Source organism: Grampus griseus (assembly GCF_964374135.1).
Source record: "Grampus griseus genome assembly, chromosome: 11".
Taxonomy (NCBI): Eukaryota; Metazoa; Chordata; class Mammalia; order Artiodactyla; family Delphinidae; genus Grampus; species Grampus griseus.
In genome coordinates, this window is record NC_139005.1 from 5508854 (window position 1) to 5534954 (window position 26101).

At 53.8% G+C, this 26101-nt stretch overlaps 1 protein-coding gene across 1 annotated transcript in view; it reads right to left on the reverse strand.

Annotated features, from left to right (window-relative positions):
* Nucleotides 1–21578, reverse strand: part of ANO2 (anoctamin 2) — a gene marked incomplete at both ends in the record, with an annotated part of 319797 nt that extends 298219 nt beyond the window's left edge. The window contains 3 exons of the mRNA XM_082665221.1: nucleotides 19576–19902; nucleotides 21074–21258; nucleotides 21533–21578. Of these exons, the coding sequence (XP_082521347.1) occupies nucleotides 19576–19902; nucleotides 21074–21258; nucleotides 21533–21578 (558 nt within the window). The remainder of the gene's footprint in view (nucleotides 1–19575; nucleotides 19903–21073; nucleotides 21259–21532) is intronic.
* Between the last annotated feature and the right edge of the window lie 4523 nt (nucleotides 21579–26101).

Sequence of the window (26101 nt, forward strand, 5' to 3'; positions counted from 1 at the left end):
TGGTCAAAAGACTTGAACAAACACTTCACAAAAGAGGATATACAAATGGCTGGGGGGAAAAAAACATATGAAAAGGTTATCATCTCATTAGCCATCAGGGAATACAAATTAAAAGCACGCTGAGATATCACTACACAGGTACCAGAATGGCTAAAATTTAAATGGCTTACTATACCAAGTGTCAACAAGTATGTAGACAAACTGGAACTCTCATACACTAATGGGGAGTATAAATTAGTACAAACACTTTGGAACCTGTTCAGTAGTGTCTACTAAAGCTAAACATACACACATCATATGACCAGCAATTCTGCTCCTAAGTATTTACCCATCAGAAGTGCGTTCACCATAAGACTTGTAAAAAAGTCACAGCAACACTATTCATAATAACCTACAACAGGAAACCACCCGGTATGAATGAAGTTATTTACAAAGCAGAAATAAAATTACAGATGTAGAAAACAAACTTACAGTTTCCAGGGGTAAGAGGGTGGGAGGGATAAATTGGGATATTGGGACAGACATATACACACTACTATATATAAAATAAATAACTAGTAAGGACCTACTGTATAGCACAGGAAACTCTACTCAATACTCTGTAATGACCTATGGGAAAAGAATCTAAGGGAGAGTGGATATATGTATATGTATAACTGATTCACTGTGATGTACATTAGAAAATAATACAACATTGTAAATCAACTATACGCCAATAAAAACTAATTTAAAAAAAAACAGGAAACAACCCATCCACAATAAAAAAGTAAACTGTCCATTCAAGAAAACGAAATAAACACCATATAGTAATAAATAAACCACCACTACAGACAACAATATAGACGAATTTCACACACTTAATGTTGAGCAAAAATAGCAAACACAAAATATATACTGTATGATTCCATTCATATAGAAGTTTAAAAAACAGGCCAGGGCTTCCCTGGTGGTGCAGTGCTTGAGAGTCTGCCTGCCAATGCAGGGGACACGGGTTCGTGCCCGGGTCCGGGAGAATCCCACATGCCGCGGAGCGGCTGGTCCCGTGAGCCATGGCCGCTGAGCCTGCGCGTCCGGAGCCTGTGCTCCGCAACGGGAGAGGCCACAGCAGTGAGAGGCCCGTGTACCACAAAAATAAACAGGCCAAACGTGTGATGCTAAAGGTCAGAACAGTCATGACCTTTGGATGGGGGTCCGTGACCGGGCAGAGGCCCAAGGGGGGCTTCTGAAGGGCTGGAAAGGTTCAAGGTCTTTATCTGGGTGGCAGTCACACAAGTGAATCCACTTAGTGATAATTCATCAAGTTGTACACTTAAAATTTGTGCTGAAGAGGAAGAGCGAGAAGGTCATAACTGGTAATAGGGTTAAAAGAGGCATTTCTAAGACAGAATAAAGGTGAGCGTGTAACACCAAGCTGCAGCCCTAGAAGCTTGCTGTCTCTCGCTGAGGTGGGAGGGAAGCCCCCTGCTGCCTGCCCGACAGTGGCCGTGCCTAGTAGGGACCAACAGACTCCTGATGAAAACCATCCCTCTGGACCTTGCTTCCAGCTTAGGAGGCCAGCAGTTACCTCCTTACTAGTCATTTCTGATCTCATCTCAGGGGCCTACAGGCTTCACGTAACTACGAATTCTAACAACTCAACCAACTAGCCAAAGTGCATGATTTCCATTTTCAGAGGAGGAAACAGAGGCACCTGGTGAGTCAGCAGCCACCCCGCCAAAACCACAGGGCCCCTCGGAGACATGGATGCTGCGATCCTCGGGCAGGTGAGTCCACAGACCCCAGGGGAGGAAGGCGGCAGCACTGCATCACAGAAGGTGCCCCGCTCTGCTACGGAGTCCCAGCTTAATCTCCGAAAGCCTCAGCTGCTATAAAATGGGAATGATGATTTCACGGTAAGCGCCTCTTCATAGTAACTTTGTGAAGAGAACGTACATCTGGCATATAATTCGGTGACCACACGTGTTTGTTCCCTTTGTCCTCCTCTTCGAAGAGAGAAGCATTTCTTGCAAAGAACTCCACAAACCAGAGAGGCAAAGGTCCCTAGGATTCCAGACGCGTGTTCCTGAGACCCCGCAGACCCGGCGGCACGCCCTGTCTGCAGGACGGCGAGTCCCTGTCCTCTGCATGGCGCTCGTTCGCATCATTCACGTGGGTTCCTGTGTCTCTACGTGGTCTGGGTGTGTGCGTGCCTTCCCCAGATGGGGGGCAGAGGGATACAGCAGCGCAAGTGGGTATGTTTCTGTTTCAAGCTGCAGCTGTTTATTTCCCCAGTGAATTGTAAAATCACTGCAAATTCATCAGCATCTTCTGAGGAAGCCTCCTAACTGGCAACATGCTCAGAAAACTCCACAGCGAGGCGGGGGGAAGAGACCTGAGCACGGGGACGGATGCGGGAATTCCATTTTCACAGGTTCCCTCTGCCACTCAAGTTCTAATAGAACTCTTGGGAGCAGCATCAAACTCACCCCCATCCACACCCCTGTATTTCAACTGAATCACGGGAACCCAGAGTCCTGGGAAGCCAGAGAGGTTCCAGGCTCCCAGCTTCGCCTTCAAGCTCCAGGCCAAGAGGTGCAGGCAAGCCAGGGTCGTCTGATGCGCAACCACTTCTGAGCCCCCTCCTGGCCACGAGAGGTTTCGCTTCCCACACCTAATACTCCGCAACCCTCTACAGGGCCCAGGACGACTGGTAATGCTTTTGTGGGCTTGAGAAAGTTCCCGAACGTCCATGGGCCTCCTTCTGAAAAATGAGACAAGCAGGGAAGATTCTCAAAGGTCCCTTCCAGCTCTGACTTTCTGAGTCATCAGGGCCGACAATAAAATCAGATAGAAAAAACTAAACTAAAATAAACTCTCCCTTTTCCAAAAGAATCGGGGGCGCGTCCACGCTTGCTCTACATTTAACCTGTGGCCCCTGCCATCCTGGCCCGGCCCCCTCCCCGGACAGGAAATGAGCCCAACTCCTTCATCTGGGGCTTGTTGCTTCCTCCGCTGAGTATTAGAACTGGTTATGGCTGTCTGGACAGAGCCGAGGTCCAGAGGGCAGGAAGGCGTCTCCTTGTTCTCGGCCCAGGGGACAGGAGCAGGTCCGACAGCTGGGACGGGCTTGGTCTCCGTCGCCCCGCTGCTGGCTGGGCCTGATGGCTTTCTGTGCTCATCAATTCAGATGCTCTCCTGGGGAGTCCTTGACTTCACACTGGGTGGGGCCCCTGTCAGCAGGGGAACCAGCTGTCCCCGCCCCACTCCCTTCAGGGTCTGCTTTCCGAAGGCTGAAAACCCGAGTTTCTACGCCCAGCGAGCCAGCAGCAGCGGCTACAAAAGGGACCTGGAGATGTTAGCAAAGCCGGGCAGGAAGTAACAAGGAGTAGATTCAACCTGGAAAAATGTGGCCGTTGCCTCTGGGGCTAAATCATCACAAACACAAATACTCAGGTGGGAGGGAGCCGCCTGGAACAGGAAGCGGCCAGACGGCATTTGGAGCGGAGCTTGCAATGTGATCTAGTGACAAAGAAACCGCTGGGGGATTCCCAGGCTGGATGCGTGGAGGTGCTACCCCAACAAGAACAAGGAAGGAACAGGGGCGGGGCCGGCAGCTGTTCTCTGCCTCCCTGGAGGCCAGGACTAAGTGGACCACAGGGTGGAGATGGCAGCAAGGGAGGGTCAAGTCAGACTCTAGAAAGAACCTTGTCGCTACGAAGCGTAGGGAGAGATTATCCGAGGTGATGGGGAAATCCCCAGGAAGATACTTGAAGCACCGGGACGTAGGAAGCCCGTCCCAGAGGCAGAGGCATGGCCTAGACGACCTTCAGACACCCCATGCAGCCCAGCAAGGTACACCTGATTCTGCAGGAAACAGGGAGCTGACCTGCCCGTAGATGCCCCAGGAGACAGATGGAGGAGCCCAAACCAACTGAAAATACTGAAATCTGAGGGCTGGGGAAAGCCACATGACCCGTCTCGAGTCTGAGACGGAGCTCCAATCGGCAGCCGGCCCGACTCGCCGCTCCTCGGGCTTGCAGGGAGGGTACTTCCCAAGCTTCCCGCTGGCTCCATCACCCAGGACGCGGGAGTTTCCAAACGAGGCTCCCGGGACAAATCCCCGTGTACTCTAGGCCCAGCGGGTCAATCAAACGTGCACCACTGACCTGTTCGTTCATCGACCTATGGCTGCTCTGAGGCACTCAGGTTAGACCCCAAGAACAAACTCCCCCCTGAGTTCTGAGATCCTGTGCAAGCAAGGAAAAGAGGCGATTTCCCTTCTCCTTCCCTCTGGGAGGTTCACGGGCTTCTAGACGGGGCTTCGAGAGCTGTGTGGCGCGTCTTATTTCTCACTAAAGCACCGTGCGAAAGGTACAAGTGTGCATCACGTCCATCAAACTTGAGGTTTGGAAGTTTGGGTTCAGAGAGCGGATAAATGAGGCTGAGTATCCACTTTAAAAAGGGACTCTCTGCAACAAGCTACATTCATATACTTAAACTTCAATGAGAATTTTATAAACGGGTTCAGCGTAGCAGGCGAGACTGCTAACTCAGACCAGGGCACACAGATGGATGACCTATCCGTACAAAGGTCCCTATGATTCCAGGTGGGTCTTCCTGGGAACCAGTCAGCCTCCTGGTGAGGTATCTGATACCAGGTTTTAGCCCTTGGGCAAACTTTCCAGAGACTTCAGAAAGAAGAAAAGAAAAAAACGTGTTGAAGGAGGCTCTCCAGGGCATCTAGACAACCAGCAGGTGTTAGAGCCTGACATGGGCCTGTGAAGCCAGGCCAGGAGAGGAATGGGAATAATCAGGATGGGAGAGTCCAGCTCATTTACAGACAGGTCAGCCTGGAGAACAGAAAACAACAGAAGTTGTTTAGGGATCTTTGGGCCTGAGAGGAACGAACTAGAACGGCAGCTATGCTGAGCTTCTGACATGGGCCAGGCACTGCCCTAGACACTCTGAGGAATGGCCCCTCATTTAATCATCTGTTTCCTTCACAACTATCACGTACCCCTGACGGGCCACTTGTCTTCAAAACAACTCAAAGAGATCAGATGAGAAAACCAAAGTGGCAGGTGACATCATACAATCTGCCCAAGTTTAGGCATCGCTCAGTGGCTGAGCCGGGATTCCAACCTCACTTTACACCAGAACTTTCTCCTTCAGGAAACCTTCCAGCCCTGCCCCTCCTGGTGCCAGTCATTGGAACAAGTCAGCTAAGCTGCGTGCAGACACATATACGCAGGGTCTGTGCGTGTCACGTGCCATTACCCGAACCACTGGAAGCAGGGAGAGCCAGTCAACCACAGCCCTTCTGTCCTGGACAGAAGGACACTCTGTGTCTGGGGGAGGAAGATCCCAGCACCTCTGTCTTGTTCCGCTTGGCCAAGCGGAACAAGACGGAGAATTCTCTTCCGTTTCCTGAGCATCCGAACAGCAGGAGGGAACAACCCAGAATGCAAGAGGCCGTGAGCAGATTAGCCACTCGCCACCACACGTGCCCATACGCGGAATAACCTGCACGTTTACAGGGGTCGCCCTGCATGACCCTGAGAAACCGTCTGCCTGCTGTGCCCTTCGCTAAACACTGACCACCCCCACCAAGCGTGCTGACACCTTCCTCCTCGTCACCCCACACCAGCACGGGCCTCTGCACACGAGGGGCTCTCCATCCCAATGCGGCCAGGACGCGCGGGTGTTAAGCTCTGACATAAGCGGCTTCTGAAGGTGGGGGCAAAGGAAGGCAGGAGGCCCGTCTGGGGCTGTGGTCCTTGATAAAGGAAAGGGTCACTCTGGTGTGACTCCCAGAGCCCTGCTCCATCCGCCGGTGCCCAGTCACCTACAGATTTGATCCCTATTAAAGACGCAGCTGCTGCGAAGTCCGGCTGTCCTGAGGGGTCTGAATGAAAGACCTGAGAGTGGATATAAAGCGGGGAGAGAGATGGAGAACCAGCTGGGAGAAGCCACAGAAGAGAGAGGCCGGGCACCCGAGACAAACGGGTCCCGCCATCAGCCCTCCTCATGCCCACAGGCAGGAAAGGGCAGAACACACACGTAGGGGTCCTCCCAGCCCCGCTCCCAGGGGGCTGACATTCCACGCTGGCTCACTGTCCAAAGTGGCTCCGGACACCAGGCTACCCCACGCTCTCTCCAGGTCCTGCAGTGTCAGTGCCCAGCCTCGCCCTCCTGGGAACCCCTGCTGCCTCTCACCCTGTTTGCTGGTCCAGATCTACCCAGCTGTCGCAGAGGCAGCCCCGGGCAGACTGATTCCTGCCACAAACACAGTCCATGGGTAATTAAGAGGTATCTGCAGGGATCCAGCTGTCCCCCCATCCCATGACCGCCCTCCTCGGCGGATAAGAGGGGCGAAGGAGGGGGCAGAACGGGGACCAAGTTCAGAGGCTCCCGGCTCCTCTCCTGAATGTGCTTTGGTGGCCAACAATCCCAGTAGTGAGAACGAGGACGCCCCCTTGCCCACACCAGGCTCAGACGGCAGAAGCGTTACCCCCAGAGGTGGGACACTGCAGTTACTGAGACTCAGATGCAGGGTCTGAATCCCTCACTGGCACTATAGCTCTTTGACCTTGACCAAGTAAACTCAGTTTTCTTACCTGAAAAATAAAGGCAGTAATAGTAAATCTTTTATAGGGTTTTTACAAAGATTCAATGAGTTGCTTTATGTACCGAGCACAGTAAAAGTATTTGTTGTCATGACTGATATCTTCAAAAGCAGCATGAAGATGCTCAAGGAGGGAAGTGTCCAGATCCCTGCGGCCCCCGTGGCAGCAGGGAGAGAACAGGTCTTCCTGGCAGCACCAAGGAGATTTCTGGTCACTGGATGAAGGCAAGGTCCCAGGGCCAGAGAGGCCTTGGGGACACAGCCCTGGTCACGCAGACAGTTCCTGACATACAATCCGTATGAAATTGTGTCTGTCTGTTTCTGAAAGATTTCATGATCACATGGAGACGAGCCTGGCCTAAACGCAAACATCAAGTCCACAGCAATGGTAATCATCCTGGGCCGTGGGATTTGCCCCAAGGGCAGAGCTGGAAGGTGCTGAGAGAAAGAAGAAAGGAGAGAACTGGAGAGGGAGGGAAGAAAGCTAGGGAAAACTGCTAACAACCCCCAGGGCTCAACCTCTTCCCCAGGAGGGTCGCCAATCCTCTCAACGCTGGACCCGAGGGCAGCCTGAAAGGGCTCAGGTTTACCCCAGCGGTGCCCGCCCTGTGTGTCTGTCTGTCTGTCTGTCTCCCCTGCCGACCCTTCCTCCCACTCCCTCCTCTTGCTTTTGTTCCCCTCCGCTCTCCCCTCAGGACTGGGGCGGGGGGGAGCTCCGAAGGCTGTGGCATCTTCTTCCCTGGCTGGGGAAGCTGCTGCAGAAGAAGCCGGAAGGTGGAGAGGGGGTGAGGGGGGAAGGAAATGCGGGCAGGGATCCAGGCTGCTGAGAGTGGGAGCAGGGCTCAGGGAAAGGGCGCGGGGTCTCTCTTCTTGGGAAAGCCTTCCCTGCCAACTCCAGCTCTTGGGGACGGTCCCCTCCCCTGAACAACTCCACCGTGTACTGTCTTTGCTACACATTATGCTTTGAGTCAATTCAACACACTTGAGTATCTACTATGCGTCAGACACTGTACAAACAAAAGAGGAATAAAACACAATCTCTGCTCGCAAAGTCCTCAGTCTATCTGGGGATAAGTAAAGCTCCAGAGGGCGTAAAACTAAGTGCTTTGGTAATTCTGCCCACGAACAAGGAGCATTAGATTAAGGACACACACAAAAGAGCATCAGATAACATTTTTTTTTTTTTGCAGTACGCGGGCCTCTCACTGCCGTGGCCTGTCCCGTTGCGGAGCACAGGCTCCGGACCCGCAGGCTCAGCGGCCACGGCTCACGGGCCCAGCCGCTCCGCGGCATGTGGGATCTTCCCGGACCGGGGCACGAACCCGTGTCCCCTGCATCGGCAGGCGGACCCTCAACCAGTGCGCCACCGGGGAAGCCCCAGATAACATTTTCAAATGGTGAGAAAGTCCCTTTTCAATTATCTGCAAAGATAAAGTCTCCATTTGATGTCAGTACATCTTTAAGCTCTCTGACGCTACCTAAGCTTCCTTCTTTCTTTTAACCTTTTCTCCTGCTTCTGTAATTGAGGTATAACTGACATAGAGCATCATGTTAGTTTTAAGTGCACGACGTCATAAGTCGCCTTCTCCACAGAGATGAGCCTCTGCTCCCGAGCCTCGGACCTTCTGCAGCCAACTGCGTCCAGCTGGAAGCCAGTGATGTTATTGTGTTTCTGCTGTGGTTTATTTTTGTAGCTATTTTCTATTTATTGGTGTGTTGGTTTTCCATTGATAATAATGATACAGTATTTCTTTTTAAAATAAATTTAGGTTTAAAAAGTGAACAACTTAGCAAAAACATTCAGCAAGTAACAGCGTAAACAGTAAATAACTATTTACTATTTATCAGGAAACAGGTAAGCAGGGGTATTCAAGATCATGATCACAGCACTAAAATGACTGAAATTGTGAGACCCTTTGGCCAGAGGAACCCAGCAAAGAAGGAATGAGCGTCTAAGCCTTCGTGATTACATCTCTTCCCCCAACCAGACATCAAACACCCCGCACCTCCTCCCTTTGGGGAGGCCTAATCCACACACTGGCATGTTCATTCACTCAGAAAATAGAAAGGAAATTCAACCCAGCTCACAGGAAGGGCACAAATCGTGGAAAATTAAAGCAAAATGTGGCAGGTGGGAGAGCCAACTTGGGCCCGTGGCAAAGAGGAAAACCCGATGCAAGAAGCCAGCCCACACCATTCCTACCAAGGCCTGGGGAAGCGATGGCCCTTCCTTCTAGGGCATTCTGCAGCCTGTGAAGGGGCTGCTCCAGGGCTCAGATGAGAAGACTGGCCCAGCGTGGCTAAGAAACAAAAGGCCACGCCCACGACCCCTGCTTGCCGCCCTCTGCGCGCCAGACTTCCTCCCTCTACCTTCTGCCGCCACAGAAGTCCAGGTGACAGCAGGAGATAACTCCCGCCCAGAGCCACTGGTCTTCTAAATGTTCTGCCAGCACAGCCCTGCTCCCAGGCCCTGGCCCAAGTCGGTCTGAATGCATCGCCTCCAGCTGCACCCGGAGCGCAGGACACAGCAACGCACACGGCGCCGCCACCTGTGGATGGGCAGCGAGGGCAGGGTTCCAGCAGCAAACCCCCCAGGCCGGGGTCCCGGGCTTCAGCTCCGAAGCCTTTGGTGGTTCCCCAGTCTGCACTTGACAAAGAAAACACGACCCGTCAGCACACCCTCCAAATCCCACTCCTCTGATTTCCCAATCCTGAAAAGGTGCTAAACCCCGCAGGCGCTCTCCCAGGCCTGGGAAACCTCGACCCTCCAAGGGCCGGTGGATGAGTTACGTCCCCGGGGCTGGAGGAGCTCAGAGAGGAGGGGCAGCCATCCACAGGCAGCTACCTCCCGCCTCTCAACACCTGACGGCGAGCCATCCCCCAGTGGAAACACGACGAGACAGTGACAAGAATGCCGGCGGTCACCTAGCCCAGGCCCACGGCCCGGCCCCACGACTGCGGAGCTGGACAGAGAGTCGGGCTGCTGGCTGTCATGGGTGGGAGACAGCAGAGGGACTCCCAACCCAGCGATGCCCGAGGGGCAGCCATCTCACGCTGGAAGATGTGGGGACGGACCCAGAGTCCCCCAGGAGCCCCACGCAGTACACGTCCACGTCCATGAACCTTTCAGGGGCGATTCACGCACTCTGGCCTCAGCCAACCTCCTGGGTGAGGAGGAGGGACGAGGGCGAGAGCAGGCGGGGTTTCCACCGTGCACGTCTGCTTCAGAAGACAGTGACATGGCCGGCTAACGGCTGACAATCCTGCCAGCTCTCCTTCCTCTTGCTCCCGCTCTCCCCTCGGCCTATCCTCCCTGAAGTCCCGATGCACAGAACGGGGGAGGCAGGGAGCACAATGGGGGCCCTGTCGCTTTTGCTTGTGGCCTGGATGTAAACAGGCGCATTATCTCCCCGGGGCAAAGGCCACGGCCCTACTCAGACTCACCATCCACTCACCCCTTGCTCATCCAGAAAAGTCGGGCTTCTCAGCAGAGCACACAGCGAGGAGCTGTCTGTTCCCGACGCCAGGGCAGGCCGGGTCGACACGCCCAGGTCACAGCGTTCCTTGCAGAACCCTTCACGAAAGTCCTTAAAACACCAACATGCTTAATTCCAACATTCAAACTAGGAACAATTTTAGTGGAAGAACTCATAGGATAGGCAACAGAAAATCACCACCAAAATCAAATGCAAAATTAAACCTGATGGGCCAACTCTAAGCTTCCCCATTAACATTCTTCTCCTTCTCACCCACTTCCTCTGCCCTCACCAAGTACACACTGGCAGCCAGGTGCTAACAGCTCCCGAAGGCTGAAGGGAAAGACATGTAAGAACAATTTTAAATTGAGAAAATTGACTTTATCGGCGCAGTTTTTGAGAACGCTGAGAAAACAGTCTGCAGTGAAGAGAGGGGGACACGTCAGGCTGGTGGCCCAGAACATCCTCACCATCGATCAAGCACCGGATATAACCGATGGCGTCTCCAGACCTCAAAGACGCCAAGAAAGACCTCACCGCGTACAACACCCAGGTCAGCTAAGCCTTCCCAACCTGCACCCTCCTCCCCAGCGTCCCAGCCTGCAGAGGGCGAATCTCCCCTGGAGCGCTGATAAAAGCAGCAGACACAGCACACTCAGGTCTGCTGGGCCCCAAGCATCTGGGGGCAGGAGAGGGAAGGTGATTCAGTCTAGAGCTTCAAGGCAGGAGAGGAACTTCTCCCGGTCACCCAGGCCACGGGCCACTCTCCCAGCACTCTTCCCACCTCTGTAACTGCACTTTTAGACCTGACCGTGTGGCTCTCCGTGGTCACGTCTGCTTCGCCCGGCAGACTAGAGGCCTCAGCCCCACCTCGGAGGTGAACGTCTGCTAAAGGCAGAGGCAGGAGAGAGGAGGCCAGAGACGGAGCCCGGCGGGCCTTCTCGGGCAGCTGCCTCCCTTTGGGGCATCTTTACAGCTGAAGTGACTCGCCAAGCGGTCCCCGGCTGACAAAGACCTTGAATTTATCAAACGACCAGTGGAGAAAGGCCTTCTTTCTCCACGTTTGTCTCAGAGACCGACATATTTAGCCCTGCCGTGAAGAGGGACAATTAGCAGGATAGAGACCAGCTGTCCCCTGACCCTCTCTTCACCAGATACAGAGACTGACGTAAATGAGAGAAGCAGGAGTGACACACAAAATACTGAACCCCCAGCAGAGCGCAGTGTTAAGTCAGAACACGCACCAGCCACGGACCCCGACAGTCCTGCGAGGAGGCCCAGACACCAGGCTGCTGCCAGCAAGATGGACCTAACAGAAGGAGGTCATCTCCCGCGTGACTCATTCGTCTGCACAGACTCTCTGCCATCAGGATCTCATCTGCCGAAGACGGAACCAGCAGCGTGAGCTTGTACAAGTCACATCCTCTCGACTTCGGTTCCCACTCTCTTCCGGAACTGAGAGAAATTCCAAGCCCCCTCAGCTCACGTCTCACGTGACCCCATTTCCGGGTGCCTCACAGATCGCCCCTGGTAACAGAAAACCAGCAGAACACAAGCAGGCCAAGGGGTGCCCAGGCCAGAAGCCTTCAGCACGTCAACCGCGGATGCCCGGCCCTCTGCTACCACAGGGGGGAATGGGATAATCAAAGCCCAGAACCTCCTTCCAGCCGCTTCTGAGGAATCCTAGGACTGCTAGAAGCTCACTGATCAATGAAAGGCACCCGGACGTAAAGGCCTTGAGAAAGAGCCAGCCCCCAGCGCCTTCTAGCTCTGTTCAAACCCTTGGCCCGCTTTTCACCGGAGCCATTTCTTTGATAACCTGGGCAGCGTCTGTCTGCATGGCAGGGGGGCCATGTAAGCCAAACACCACCCTGCAGAGTCGCTGTAAGAAGGGAGGCGGTACAGGAGGGAGGAGACCCGGTTTCCAGGCACAGCCCTGTTCCCCAGCAGCCTGGCAAGGGACCTCTGTTCCTACATCAAGGGGACGAGAGATGGCCCAACCATCCCAGTGAGGGTACCACGAGCATAAAATAAGAGTAATGAATGTTAATTTTTTTTTCTTTTTTATAACTGAAGATTAGTTAATTTACAATGCTGTTTTAGTTTCAAGTGTACAGCACAGTGATTCAGTTATACATACAGATATATTCTTTTTCAGATTCTTTTCCATTATAGGTTATCACAAGATATTGAGTATAGTTCCCTGTGCTCTACAGTAGGTCTCTGTTGTTTACCCATTTTATACATAGTACTATGTATATGTTAATCCTGAACTCATTTATCTCCCCCTCTATCCCCTTTGGTAACCATAAGTTTGTTTTCTATGTCTGGGAGTCTTTCTGTTTTGCAAACAAGTTCACCTGTATCATTTTTTTAGATTGCACATATAAGTGATGTCACATATTTGTCTTTCTCTGTCTTTCTTACTTCGCTTAATATGATAATCTCTAGGTCCACCCATGTCACTGCAAATGGCATTATTTCATTCTTTTTTACGGTTCAGTAGTATTCCACTGTATATATGTACCACACCTTCTTTATCCGTTCATTTGTCGATGGATGTTTAGGTTGCTTCCATACCTTGGCTATTGTAAATAGTGCTGCTGTGAACAACGGGGTGCGTGTATCTTTTCGAATTATAGTTTTCTCTGGATATATGCCCGTGAGTGGGATTCCCGGATCATACTGTAGTTCTGGTTTTAGTTTTTTAAGGCATCTCCATGCTGTCCATGAATGTTAATTTTTTAATTACAAACTCTGAAAATGGAAATTGATATTCACCCAGGTTTGGGGGACTTGACTTGCCCTCCTTGCTTCTCTCTGAATCCCCACCCCCAGGCTGCCTGGAGGCCTCTCCTGGGAGACCAGGTCCACCCAGCTCTGCTCTGCTCTGCTCAGCTGTGCGGTCCCGAGGGCAGGGGCTGCTGCAGCTGTCTTTGTTGTGTTCTCTGAAGTTCCCTTGGGGCAGGAAAGAGGCAGGTGAGACGCCCTGGGCTCCAGCACACGGCTTCAGAGTGGGGCAAGAGAGACAGGAACACATCCAAAGCCAGGGGGAAATCATCGTGTTTTCCCCAGTCATTAGTGCAAGTCAACAGCTGCGGGACTGCCATGCACACCCATGGGAGCGCAGCAGCATCGCCAGGAAACAGGATGGACTGGGGCGTGATTAAATGCCACATTCCCTGCACTCCCTATAGCCTTCCTTAAGAATGCAAACCCCTATCCCATTCCTGAGGAGGAAACAGACTAATCTTATGGTGGTGTCAACAGGGGTGTGGGAACCCCCAGCCCATAGAAATACACCACTCCCCTCACTCCAGCGCCCAACAGCCTGCTTGCGGCCTGAGGAAGAGCGAGGGACAGGAAGACCTCCAGGGGACACTGTCACCCTAGAAAAGCAAGCAGCACGGCTTTCCTAAGGGTTAGGGAATCTCCTACATCCTAGTTTTCCCAGCAAAGGAAGATTATACACGTAAGAGAGAAGACAGTGCAGGTCTGAGTGTCTGTAATCTGCAGGGCTGCAAACTGATACCATAAAAGGAGAAATGGTCACCCGGGCTGGCCTGGTCCTTCGGGGAGGCCACCGCAGCCTTCAGGACAGCAAAAGGCCCAGACTGGTGGTGGTCACTGCTCTGCGCCCACCCTGTGCCCCTGTAACGGAGGACAAAGCAAAGGTGCCCCTAAAGCAGTCCCCTTTTCTAGATCAATATCTCCAGGCCCCTGCAGAGAACCTCTGTGAATTCTGGGTAAGGAAAAACAGGAAACTGCTATCAAGGGCTTGTCACTTCTCCCTGGGATGGCAAAGCCCCCAGAAGGTCTCAGCTGAAGTTGAAATCCCAGCTGGATCACTCGGCAGATGTCACTGTGGCTGAGTCGCTAGCCTCTCCCAGCCTGTCTCCTCCTCTCCTCGAAAAGATGGGACTCACACCCGCCTTGCAGGATATTCACGGAGACTCAAAGAGGATGCACAGGTGGAAGCGAGATCCCACGTTATGCGACGTACAGAAGGCACTCAGGAGAGACAGTTTCCTCCCTTAAAGCCACAGACCGGGGCTTCCCTGATCGCGCAGTGGTTGAGAGTCCACCTCCCAATGCAGGGGACACAGGTTCGTGCCCCGGTCCGGGAAGATCCCACATGCCACGGAGCGGCTGGGCCCGTGAGCCATGGCCGCTGAGCCTGCGCGTCCGGAGCCTGTGCTCCGCAACGGGAGAGGCCACGGCAATGAGAGGCCCACGTACCACAAAAAAAAAAAAAAAAAAAGCCACAGACCGAATCACACTCTAAAGACAGAGCAAATTCCCAAAGCTGCCCTACCACTGTCCAAGGGCCTAGGAGGACGGAGGTGCCCATCAGCTGTTTAATCCGATGTATAAAAACTCTTCCCTGAAAAGGGGTGATGACAAAGGTCAAGAAACAGTGGCCTCTGGTCTGAGGAGAGTGAGGCAGCGTTTGATTTTCCCAGCCCGCCAGCTTCCCCCCAAATGAGCCCCACAGGGAGGTCACAATGTCCCACACCTCAGAGGTCCCCTAGACGACTCCTTTTGAGCCAGCACAGTAATTTGGGTTGACGTGTCAGGCGTCAGGGCTACAGGGTGCGGAGTCAGGTGTCAGAGTCATCCTTTGCCTTGACGGGAGGAGGGTCTCCTCGCCGCAGAGAGAGAGGAGTTTGGTCATTCCTGGGTTGCCAGCCGACACCAGGCCAGAGAGGAGAGTTCCGCCTCCTGAATGAAGCTGTCGGCTTCCAGGACGTGCCAGCTGGCACTGTGCCCCTTCTACACCTGACTGCCCAAAGCAGCCCACGGAGCTGCCGGAGATGCAGGGCCATGTGCTGATTAGAGGCAGCTCCTGCTATGCGTCCTCTGGTGCCCTAATCCCAGGAGGCCAGCGCCGAGCAGGGGCCGCCTGGTCTCCCTGTCGATGCCCTCCCTCCACTCCCAGTTGGGAACGTCGCCTGCTCACAGAGATGAAGTTTGGGGCCACGCCTGCTGGAGTTTCCGGGCCTGCAGGCTGGGAGAAGGTCTTTACCGCCAAGCCCACAAGCAGGACCTCCAGGCCCACCAAATGCATCGCATGCTCCAGGCTCTGGATTCCCCCCGGTACCACCTGAGTCTCTGCCGCTGTCCCTCGGGCTCAGTCTTACTCAGGGTAGGAGGTCTGGGAGCGCTCGGGAGGCGGTGAGTCACAGGAGGCCGTGTTCATCCCACCCATTCTACAGCCTGTCTGGAGGCTCGAGTCTGGGTGAGTCCCTCAACTGCTTGCACTAGCCTCCCATTCAGCAGCGGTGCTCAACTCCAAACAGGGGGCCCTCATTTATCCGAACTGGCAGTGAGGATGCAGGGGTCTCTGTCATCCACAGGCACCTCCAGTGAGGTCTCTATGTTTTTAATTTTTTTTTTGGCCACGCCACATGGCATACGGGATCTTACTTCCCCGACCAGGGATCAAACCCTTGCCCCCTGCAGTGGAAGTGCAGAGTCTTAACCACTGGGCCGCCAGGGAAGTCCCTCCAGCGAGGTCTTTAGATGAAATTCTAATCAAATGACCAAACGTAAGAAAACAGAGCCAACTGTGGTTTAGTCGACCAATAAATACTGAATAGTCTTTAAAATATGAACATGGACCTTGTCGATACATGGCAATACGTACACAAAACGTGAAACACCAAACGCAAAGTACATGTCAGTTCTCCTCCTGTCTAAAGCACGGCCAGGTACCCACTAGGGTTGAAATGAACTCCACGATACTCAATCAAGTAGAGTTTGGTGGCCGCAAAGTTCTTTCAGTCTGTAAGGTTAAGTGGATATTCTCCATGGGTGTCTGATAGAAACCCCGCTTCCTCTCCATTTGTCTTCAAAGTGAAACTAGAGCCTAAGAGGCGGTCCAGCCCGGAAGAGCGGAGACAGCCGCGCAGGTGGGGCCACTGCACGCGCTCTCCGAACGGCCACCAGGGGAAGCCGAGCAATGTCCCCGCCCCCGTGAGGGGCCAGTTCCAGGCTGCTGCTCATGGCCAGAGGCGGAGCATCCTGACACACAGAAGAACGGTTCAGACTCCCACAGGCCCCAAGAAAGCTGTTCAGATCCTCACGGTCTCCAGCTCTCAGGGTTTAGCACCAACATGGCATGGGGGCTGGTGGGGGAGAGATGGAGCAGACGATGGCACGCTGCCCTGAAGGAGGTGACAATTCATTCGCAACCTTGTTGGGTGGCAACTGGGTGCTCTTATCATTCGGGGAGCGACTAGGTAAACAAGCGCTCATCGGTTAGAAAAAAGGGATTAGGTGCACGTGCACTACATGAATGGTCTGAAAAATATAGTGCTGGGGGGAAAAGAAAGAAGCAGAATGGGTTGTAAAACAGAGCTCCTCTATGTAAATCAAAAATGCACACAGTTCCGAGAAACTGTCACCACCGAGAGGAGCCTAAGGAAACATGACACTGAATATAACGTGGGATCTGGGCTGGGATCCTGGAGGACAAAAAGAGAGAAGGTAAAAACTAAGGAAATCTGAACAGAGGAGGGATTTTCCTTAATGACAGTGTATCAATATCGGCTCATTAATTGTGACAAACGTACCATATTAATAACAGAGGAGACTGGGTGTGTGGGACAGGGGAGCTCTCTGTCCAATTTTTCTGTAAACTTAAAACTGTTCTAAACAATAACGTCTATTTTTTTTAATGAAAAACAAATTGCATACAGTGAAAATGACACTATGCATTTCCCAGAAACACGAGGCATTGGAATGATTGCCTGTGGAAGGAGCAGGAGTTTAGAGTGAAGGGCAGGGGGTATTTAAAAAAGTCACAAGAAGGACCTTTGCAGAACCTTGATAATAATGCACCATGACTGAGCACTGTAATTAACTCAACTCTGCATCAGAGGTGCCAAAGCAAATAAGAATAATTAATTTTTAGACGAGAGAAAGAAAAAAAAAAAAACACTGCAAGACAGTAGGTCACGATGGCTACATGAGTGGTGGAGGCCCTGATGACAGAAGGGACTTGGGGAAGGCTGAGTAGCTTGGAAAGGCCCCAAGAAAGAACAGTTAAGTCAGCCTTGAAGCCCGGGGTAGGGGCCAGGAGGGAGGTGCTTTGGGTGGGTACACAACAGGAACAACAGTCCAGGACACACTCCACAGCGCCACCTAACACTAGTCAGTCCTAAGAGCTAGCTCTGGGCCCTCCTAATTCCCAGCCAAAGCCAGGAAAATCCAATAGCAACCAAAATGAAACACACTGGAGGGCAGCAAAGACAGCGGCGATACTAGCAGCAGTAGGAGGAGTTACAAGGACAGTTACATTTGAATTTCAGATTAGCAACAAATAATTTTTTAGTACAAGTATGTCCCCAATATTGCATGGGACACACTTAAGCTAAAAAAATTATTTGCTGTTAATCTGAATCCAAATTTAACTAGGCATCTTGAGTTTTTATTTGCTAGATCTGGGAACTCTCAATAATAACAATGCAGTAACACTCATTGTTACTATTCTAGATACTTTACTTGGTTGTCTTACTTCATCTTCACCACAAACCAATGAAGAATGTAGTGTTTCTCCCTTTTTACAGACAAGGAAACTGTGATTCAAAAGGATCGAGTCACTTGCCCAAGGTCGCGAGGCTGGCAGATGCCAGGCCTGGGATGTGAACATCTGGACTCAGGCATCAGAGTCCAGCTCTGGAGCAGGTTGCCGTCTCCCAACTCAGCAGCCACTCGAGGCTCAGGCCTCCGCTCCCTGAGCCTCCTTGACTCCCTGACACCCAGAGAAGGTGCAGCCTCCCATGGTGGTGGTATCAAGAGCTCCTCGTATGGCCCTCCAAACACGCCGCTACCTAAAGAAACCTTCCCACCAGACCCCAATCAGAGGCACCAGGCAAGCTCTGGGTTTCCAAAAGTCAGAGTCAGCATTCCCACAGCAAGGGCGCCCCGAGTAGCCCTGAAAGAGAACAATGTCCCTACAGCGGTGCAAAGAATAACGAGAGAAGGGGCTCCTGGTTTAAGAGTCTGGGTGAGCAGCACAGGTCCGCACAAGGGGTCTGAGCCGGGCCACATAAAAAATGGGTGAATGACCTCTGGGGGTCCCTTCCAGTTTGGGGATGGCATTAATGGGAACAAAACAGGTTCCTGGTGAGAATGTCACCCCACCCCTCAGCATGACACCCTTTTCAATAATCATAATGAGTACTTATTGAGCATCTACTGCGTACCAGACATGGTGCTAGATGTTTTCACTGCCCCTCCTAATGAGGGGGCATATAAAACTACAATCCTGCAGGACGTCTATTATTTTGCAAATGAGGAACCTGAGACTCACGGACATCACCTGTTTATTCAACTAACACTGGTTAAGCTCCTACTATGTGCCAGACTCTGTCCTAGGTGCTAGGGATACAGCAGTGAACCAAACAAGACCCCCGCCTTCATGGAGCCAGTAGGGTCACAGATTAAAAATAAACAAATCTACCGTGCTATTTCAGGTGCTAAGTATGACGAAGAAAAGCTCAGCAGAGTCAAGGAACAGAATGATAGGGCTGGGAGTACTCTGCCTAAGACGGTCAAGGAAGAGGTCCGGAAGGAGGTAATGTTCGGGCAGAAGTCTGTAGTGAGGGCCTGAGCGTGCACAGGTCTGAAGAAGGGCGCCCAGGGCAGAGGGGGCAACCAGCGCAAAGACCCTGAAGTAACGGTGACCAACACACAACCCAGATGAGGCCCAGGGGCTGGGGCCAGCACGGGAGGGTGGGAGGGGTAGGAGATGAGTTTGGATGGGATGGCGAGGCAGGTCATCTTTAAAGGATCGTATGGTGTGAAGAAATGGATGGAGGAGTGAGTGACAAAATGGATGGATGGACAGACGGACGGACGAATATGTAGATAAATGGATTTCCATAGGCTGGCTACTGATCAGAGGTCGGAATCCATACACAAATTGATAAAATATATCTGATGTTCAGTTCCCAAATAACCAACTCCCTGAAGGCCCTAGGCAAGCACATTCCTTTTTTTTTTTTTTTTTTTTTTTTTGGCTGCGCAGGTTGCAGGATCTTAGTTCCCTGACCAGGGATCAAACTCACGCCCTCAGCAGTGAAAAACGTGGAGTCCTAACCAGTGGACCGCCGGGGAATTCCCACACGTTCCTTAATAATGTAGTTCTTCTATACAGGAATTTTAATCCAAAATTCAACAGGCAAACCAGGTCTTCATTCGAAGGAAACCATTACAAAGGCCAGAGGATGGCGAGCCAGCAAGAAATGTCGTGTCTTCTGTCTCTAACTAAACCAGCTTCCACAGAGCAGATGGGCACCCCACCGCCAGCACCAGCACCTGGGATCCCAAAACTCTTCCTCAAGTCCTTGAGCAAAAAAATCTGGTTTGCCCACCAGAGAAAAAAAAAAACAACAATGCCAAACGCTAGAACAAAGCCAAGGCTTCCTGCAGGAGCCCAGCCTGCTTAGTCATCCCACCCCGTACCCTCTGCCACCTGCCCGACCTCACCTCCAAGTCCTTCTCCAGCTCCAGCCCGGCCTCCAGCAGGTTGTGCTCAAACTCCTCCCGCTGCTCCTTCCTCTCCTCCTCCAGGGCGTCGAGCGGCCCCGGCTCAATGTCACCGGGAGCCCCCGCGTCGGGGTCCTTGCTCGTCTCGCCATTAGAGACGATCGCCAGCGAGTGGCCAGGGGAGCCGTGGCCGGGGTGCACCCCGCGTTTCCGGTAGTGATAGACGAGCACGTAGTCGACCTTCCTCTGGTTGTCGTGGAAGTGCAGGCGGCTCAGACGGGTCTCCGAGGACAGCGGCTCGCAGGCCTCCAGATAGCTGTTGATGACCTGGCCGGAGAAAACAGGACACGGGCGGCGAGGTCCAGTGAGGGAGGGGCGAGAGGCGCGGGAGCCTGAACTGACCTTGCGCTCTGCACCCCGGGAAGGGGACTTGGAAGCCAGGCCCTCCCGGCCCCAAGGAAAGGACAGAGGGGCCCCAGTTCATCGGCCACGACGGGCCCGCGGCGCCTCCACCCCATACCGGGTGCAGCCCGGGCCCCAGCCGCCCGCCGCTGCGGCACCCACGCACACGTGCACGCTCCCGTACCCGGATGCACAGGCGGCGCCAACACCACGCGTCCCACCGCCCGCCTCCCTTCGCGCCTAGAGCGCCACTTCCGCTCCTGCGCATGCGCACAGTCCCGCACTCGGCCTCCCAGCGGACGCGCCCGCACACACTGTGCGCACGCGCGTCACCCGAGTACGCTCTGACACGCGGCGCCCAGCACGCACCACGACACCCCCTCCTCCTTCAGATGTGCGGCCCTCCTGCAAACACGCAGTACTCACCGGCAGGTTCTCTGGATCCGTTGGAACACAGGCCGATTTCTAGCCGCCTGGCCCACCCCTGCCCCCACCCCACGCGGATTCACTGTACACTCTGCCCCTCACAGCCCCACATCCTCCCCCTCCTCCTCCTCCTCTCCAGCCACTGGCGAGGACCCTGCCAGAGCCGGCGGCGGTCCACTCCCGTCTGCTCCCCGAGGTGGGAGGTTGAGAGAGGAGGAGGAGGAAGCACGAGGCCGAGTGGGGGGAGGGACCCGCCTCCCCCTTTGGGTGTTTCCCTGTTTATTACCGCTTTGATACCCAGCTGCCTCTGCAGCCACCTGAAAGGTCACCTGGGCAACCAGATGAAGCGCCAGGCACAGGAGAGAGCCTCGGAGCCGCCCCAGCAAAGGTCTGGTTCCTCCGACCTGAGGGAGGGGAGCCCGGGAGTCTGCAGACCAATGGGCGGGGCCCCCTGGCCTTTCACACGCCCGCCTTCCGGGTCCTCCTCTGACCAGAGGGCCCCGGCGCTGCTGGGACAGTGTGTCACCATGACTCAGAGAGACAGGAGAGGAAAAGGTCCTAACAGAAACCCCTCCCCCGACACCTGCCTCCCAGGTGGAGGAACCCCCAGTCCACAGGCTTCCTGGGGACCCCCGCACAGGCCGGCCCATCCGCCTACCCCAGTACTCACAGAGCTGTTTGGGGACCTCCCTCCACCGGACGCCTGGCTGGAACGTCGGGTGAGACTGCCCTGGAGACCCCGGGCTCCGGGACGCGGCACCTGGAGGCATTGCTGTCCGTGTTTGGGGCCCTGGCCCCCTCTGACCACTGCCCGGGGGCACAGCCGGCGTGGCGAGCCAGGGAGCAGGGAGATACCTGTGTGAGGCAAGGACAAAGGGGGACAGCAGCTTCAGGGGATGGGAAACCCGGGGACCCGGAGAAACTGAGGCACTGAGGCGGGGACACCAGGGTGACCCTAACTGAGACCGCGGCCACATATCCCCACAGCTGTCCCCTCACCCCGGTCATCCGTCACAGGCTTAGTTAGACAGGTTCACGCTGGCCACAGGGCTGGGGGTGTCCCCATCTCTCTCTCTCTCTCTCTCTCTCTCTCTCTCACTCACACACACACACACACACACACACACACGTAGCCACCAGCAGGAACTCCTCCCGATGACGGCTGTCATAATCATGATTCCCAGACAAGCGGAGAGGGGTGGCACGCGGGGGGCAGGGTGGGTGGGGCACTGCCTGGAGAGCCAGCCTGAATTAATGCCAAAGGCTTAGCCTTCAGCGTCCCTCCTGAGGCAGCAAGACCAGCAGGCACCCTGGCAGCCCTCACAGCCCTCGAGGAGACAGCAAGGACAGAGCAGGAGTGGGTGCAGGGCAGGGGCAACCTCTGACCTCCACGGCCCTTGAAGGGTCCCCATGCCCCTGCTGCCCCCTGGCCCCCCCAGAGCAGCCCTTCAGGGCACCTGGGCTGACACCTCAGCTCTGTCACATGCTGGCTCTGAGGCCTCTGAGCCTGTTTCTTCAACTGTAAAATAAGGAGAAGTCCTAACTTGTAGGATGGAGTGAGAACGAGAATGAGAGATACACGTGCAAAGCACCCGGACAGTCACTCGACTACGGGTATGCAATAAAAAAGTGGTTACTGTCATTGTTCGTATGTTTTCATTTTAAACTCTGCGTGAGCAGAAATCACGCCTTATACATCCAGCTCAGCCCCTAGACCCTGCCGAATGAATGATCGAACAAATGTATAAAAGGCAGCTCTTCCTGGTCTCTTGAAACGGAACCTCTGGTCAGTTACCGGCTTGTGGAGCAGACGGCTATGTGCCCAGCTCTCTGCCAGGCAGTTTCGGGAGAACTGGGACATTGGGTCGCTGTGCTTAAGAAATGTATCATCTCTTTGTGAAGATACCACTGATGTGCAGGAAACGCAATTATGACAAGCAAGTAAAGATTCCATAATTTGTTTCTAGACTGTGGGCTCTGGTCTATACTGAGGGAGACCAGAAAGGTGGAAAGTCAAAGTGGCTTCAGGAGGAATTGAACCTGAAGCTGGGTCTTGAAGCATCTGGAAGGCAGAGGACAGAACACAGAGGGGCAGGAGTGGGCAATCGTGCTGGTGGTGTGATGGGGGGTGGGGGGCCTCCAGCTCAGGGTATCAGGGGTCAGGCTTCCTTCCTTGGTCCCCAGTCTTGCTAATCCCTCTCCCCTTGTGCCTTTCTGCCCAGGGTAGAACTGAGAACAGGCCTCTACACCCCAGGGAAGGCCTGGAAACCTCCGTGCGCATGTCTAAACAGCCGGAGCCATCCTGATGCCTACCTGGGCAGGTGATAACGGGCATGCCCAGTCAACGTCCACCTTTCCTCGACAGCAATTCACAGTCACACAACTGTGAGCTGGGTAGCTCAGGTTCAGAGTCAGCCTAAAGCTTCTGTCAAGCCACTGACCGGGAGCCACCGTCCCCTAAAGGTGCCAGCTGGGGTCTGAGGCTGGCCTCCAGGGCTCCGCTGGCCATCCTGGCTGGCCCCTCCACTTGCCCTCTGACACGTGGATCACGGCTGCCTGGGGCCATGTTTTCACGCCCACCTCCTCCCCACAACCAGTGATCAGGGCACAGCATATGGTTCAGCCATTCCAGCTCCAGAAAGACATTCCAGGCAATAATGACATTTTAGAGAGCTCCCTTAGCAATACCGACTCCACTTTGATTTTCCTTTCACGGCCTTCCCTCTGCTCTTAGCACAAGCTGCCTTGAGCAAGAGATCCATGGGTTCTTGCGGCTTAGCTCCCCTCCTGGGCTCTGGGGCTGTGACACTGTGACTTATTATAAGAAACAGACAGTTTGGTCTTCATTCTGTTGCTTGTACAGAGCTCCTAAAACACTTAGAACTCCTTAAATGTGGAGAACGATCAAGGTGTCTTTTGCTGTGTTGATAAGGTGACTTTTGGAAAGCCCCTCTGTAACCTAAGGAAGGGGGCTGGTTGCCAGGGGAACCAACCTGGTGATGAGAGGGTGGAACTTTCAGTGCCCCCTTCCCACCCTTTAACCTGTGCAATCCGATGCTGTCTCCAGGTAGACAGTGTCGGAAATGAGTTGAATTGTAGGACACCCAGATGGTGTTGCAGAACTGCTTAGTGTGGGGAAAAAACCCACACACTGGAACTGGAATCAGAATGGTAGGGTGCCATGAGGGGAGGCATAGCTTACCGTCTCTGGATCAACTAGATGCATTTTCACAAGGCCTGGACCTGGGGCCTCCTCTCTACACAGCCCTTTTCCTGGGAACTCGCATCCACGCCAATGACTTTAATTATCACCTCTATGCCAATGACTCTCTAAACTTAACCTTTCACAATGACTCTTCTCTAGCCACCAGACCCACACACCCTGCTGCCCACCTGGCATCTCTGCTTGGATGTTTCAGAGGCCCGTCAAAGTCAACACGTCCAGAACCAAACTTACGACCTTCTCCACAACGCAACACTTTTTCAGTATCCCCATCGCTATGAATGCTACCACCATCGCTCAGTCCACGAACCAGAAATCTGAAGGCAGCCCTGACAGCCTTCATCCCTCACAGCCCAGATCCGATCTGTGATGGAGCCTGTGAATTTCACCCCTGAAATACCTCCTAAATCCATCTGTTTTCCACCACCTCCAGGACCACCTTAGCCTGGTCCAACTTACCATCCTTGCTCACCTGTCTTACTCCACACTCTCCCAACACCCCCCCACTTCCATCCTTGCTCCCCACCACTGTTCCCCACAAGGGGGTTCTTTCAAAATGTCAATCAGGCCATGACGCCTCTTGTGTGGCGAATTCTGGTGCTTCCCACGTTCTTGGGCTGTGAGACCCTGTGGAATCTGGCCTGTTCACGTCTCTGCCTCATCTGTCCCGTGTCCTGGTGGAGCTCTGAGTTCCAGCCACAGTTCATGCTCTCAGTCTCTCTGATGCATCGCACTGCCTCCCTGCCAGGACCTTGCATAGATTCTTCCTGCTGGCTGGAACATGCTGCTTCCTCTAGCTCCAGGCCACCTGCAATTTTGGTCCTTAGGAACCCAGAAAACCCAAGCGCAGCACATTCTTGTTTCAGAAAAGCTACTAATCAAGGTGAGACAGGAATATTCAGATACTACAAGCCGAGTTAATCTCCTTCCACCCCACACATGATTGAGATGCTACAAGCTGAGCTGGTGCAGAGGGAGGTGTAGGCGGAGGTGTAGGGCCACACAGACAAACGCCAAGTTGCCCGAGGAAGGCCTCCGAGCTTCAGGCAGTGGACCCCACTGGTCAGCAGGGAGCCGTAGAGAGTGGGACTCAAGCAGCAGCCCTGATTGTCTGGCGTCACTGAGGGAAGATAACCCACTAGTGACAACCCATAACTGTCCAGTCTAAGGGACTCCTTCTATATCCCAAACCTCTGCTCAGCTCCCCAAATGACCACCCCAACTGACCACCCCATATGTGAGTAGCCCATCTTCCAATTATCTGGACCCTCATAAGCCTCCAGGAGCATTAGGGTGGCGGGAGAGGAGAGCCTTCCACACCTTGTCCAAGTGTGACCAGATGGAAATGACCAGAGGCCCCCCGCTGAGCATGGACAGGGGTGGCCCCCCTGGGCAGGAGCACATCCACATCTGCCCCCCGTCCATCCTCCTCCTCCACCCTTAGAGGGATTCCTCAAAATTAGACATCACTTTACTCCACCCTCCCTCTCAAAGCCCTTCAAAGCGTCCCACTGCCTGAGTATAAAATCTTTACCATGAACTGGAAGGTGGGACATGGATTCTCCAACCTTGTTCCTGCCCTGCTTCCTACCCCTCATCTCTTTGGAACTTGAGTTTTTCTCAGTATTCTGAGTTGCTCCATCTGTGGAGACGCTGAAGGGCAGTGGCGCCACAGGGGCACTTGATGAGGGGGCTGCCCTTCTGCGGGGCGGGAGGAGATGAGGGAAGGAGGGCCACCCTGGTCTCGGCTCGCGGTTTGGAGGCACCTGCAGCCTGTCCGACTGATGGTCCAAGGCCACGGTGGACAGTCTTTGTCAGACCGAGAATAAAACATCAATAAATACCAGACCGTGATTTGAGACTACACAGGGGTAGCCCAGACCACCTGAGAAGCACGAGGGTCGACCTAGCCACGTCCCCCCACCCCATGACCCTCCCAGGAGCAGCCCCACACCAAGCCAGGAGGACCCTGGGTGCCTAGTCCTGGCGTGGCCACAGTTCTGGAAAAATACTGTCTTTTCTCTGAGCTTAGTTTTTCCTTCCATCGTTGGGGGGAGGGGGTCATTTTGTTCCTTTCTTCATAGGGGAGTGTGATGATAGAACAAGAGGAAGATTAAAATTCCTTGGAAGCGTGTGAGCTGCAGAAAATGTGAGGACTGTGAACGAGTCCCACTTTGGGGCTGCAGTGCCTGCCCTTCCGTCCGTCTCTGCCCACCCAGACTTCTCTGCTCCACTCCCCCTGCCCCCGTCTGCTGGTTACTGTGTGCTTCCTCTTGGATTCCTGGGTGAGACAGGAGAAGCCCCTGCTGTCCACCCCCATCGCTACAGGGGAGCTGGCTTCCTTACTCATCTGGGACCACCACACACTTCCTTACCCTGGAGAGCCAGGTGTTTCCAGGATGAACTCCACCCCTCCTAGTTGGATCTAAGCTCCATCACCCAGTGGGCCTGCAGGCACCTCAGGGTGTGCGACGG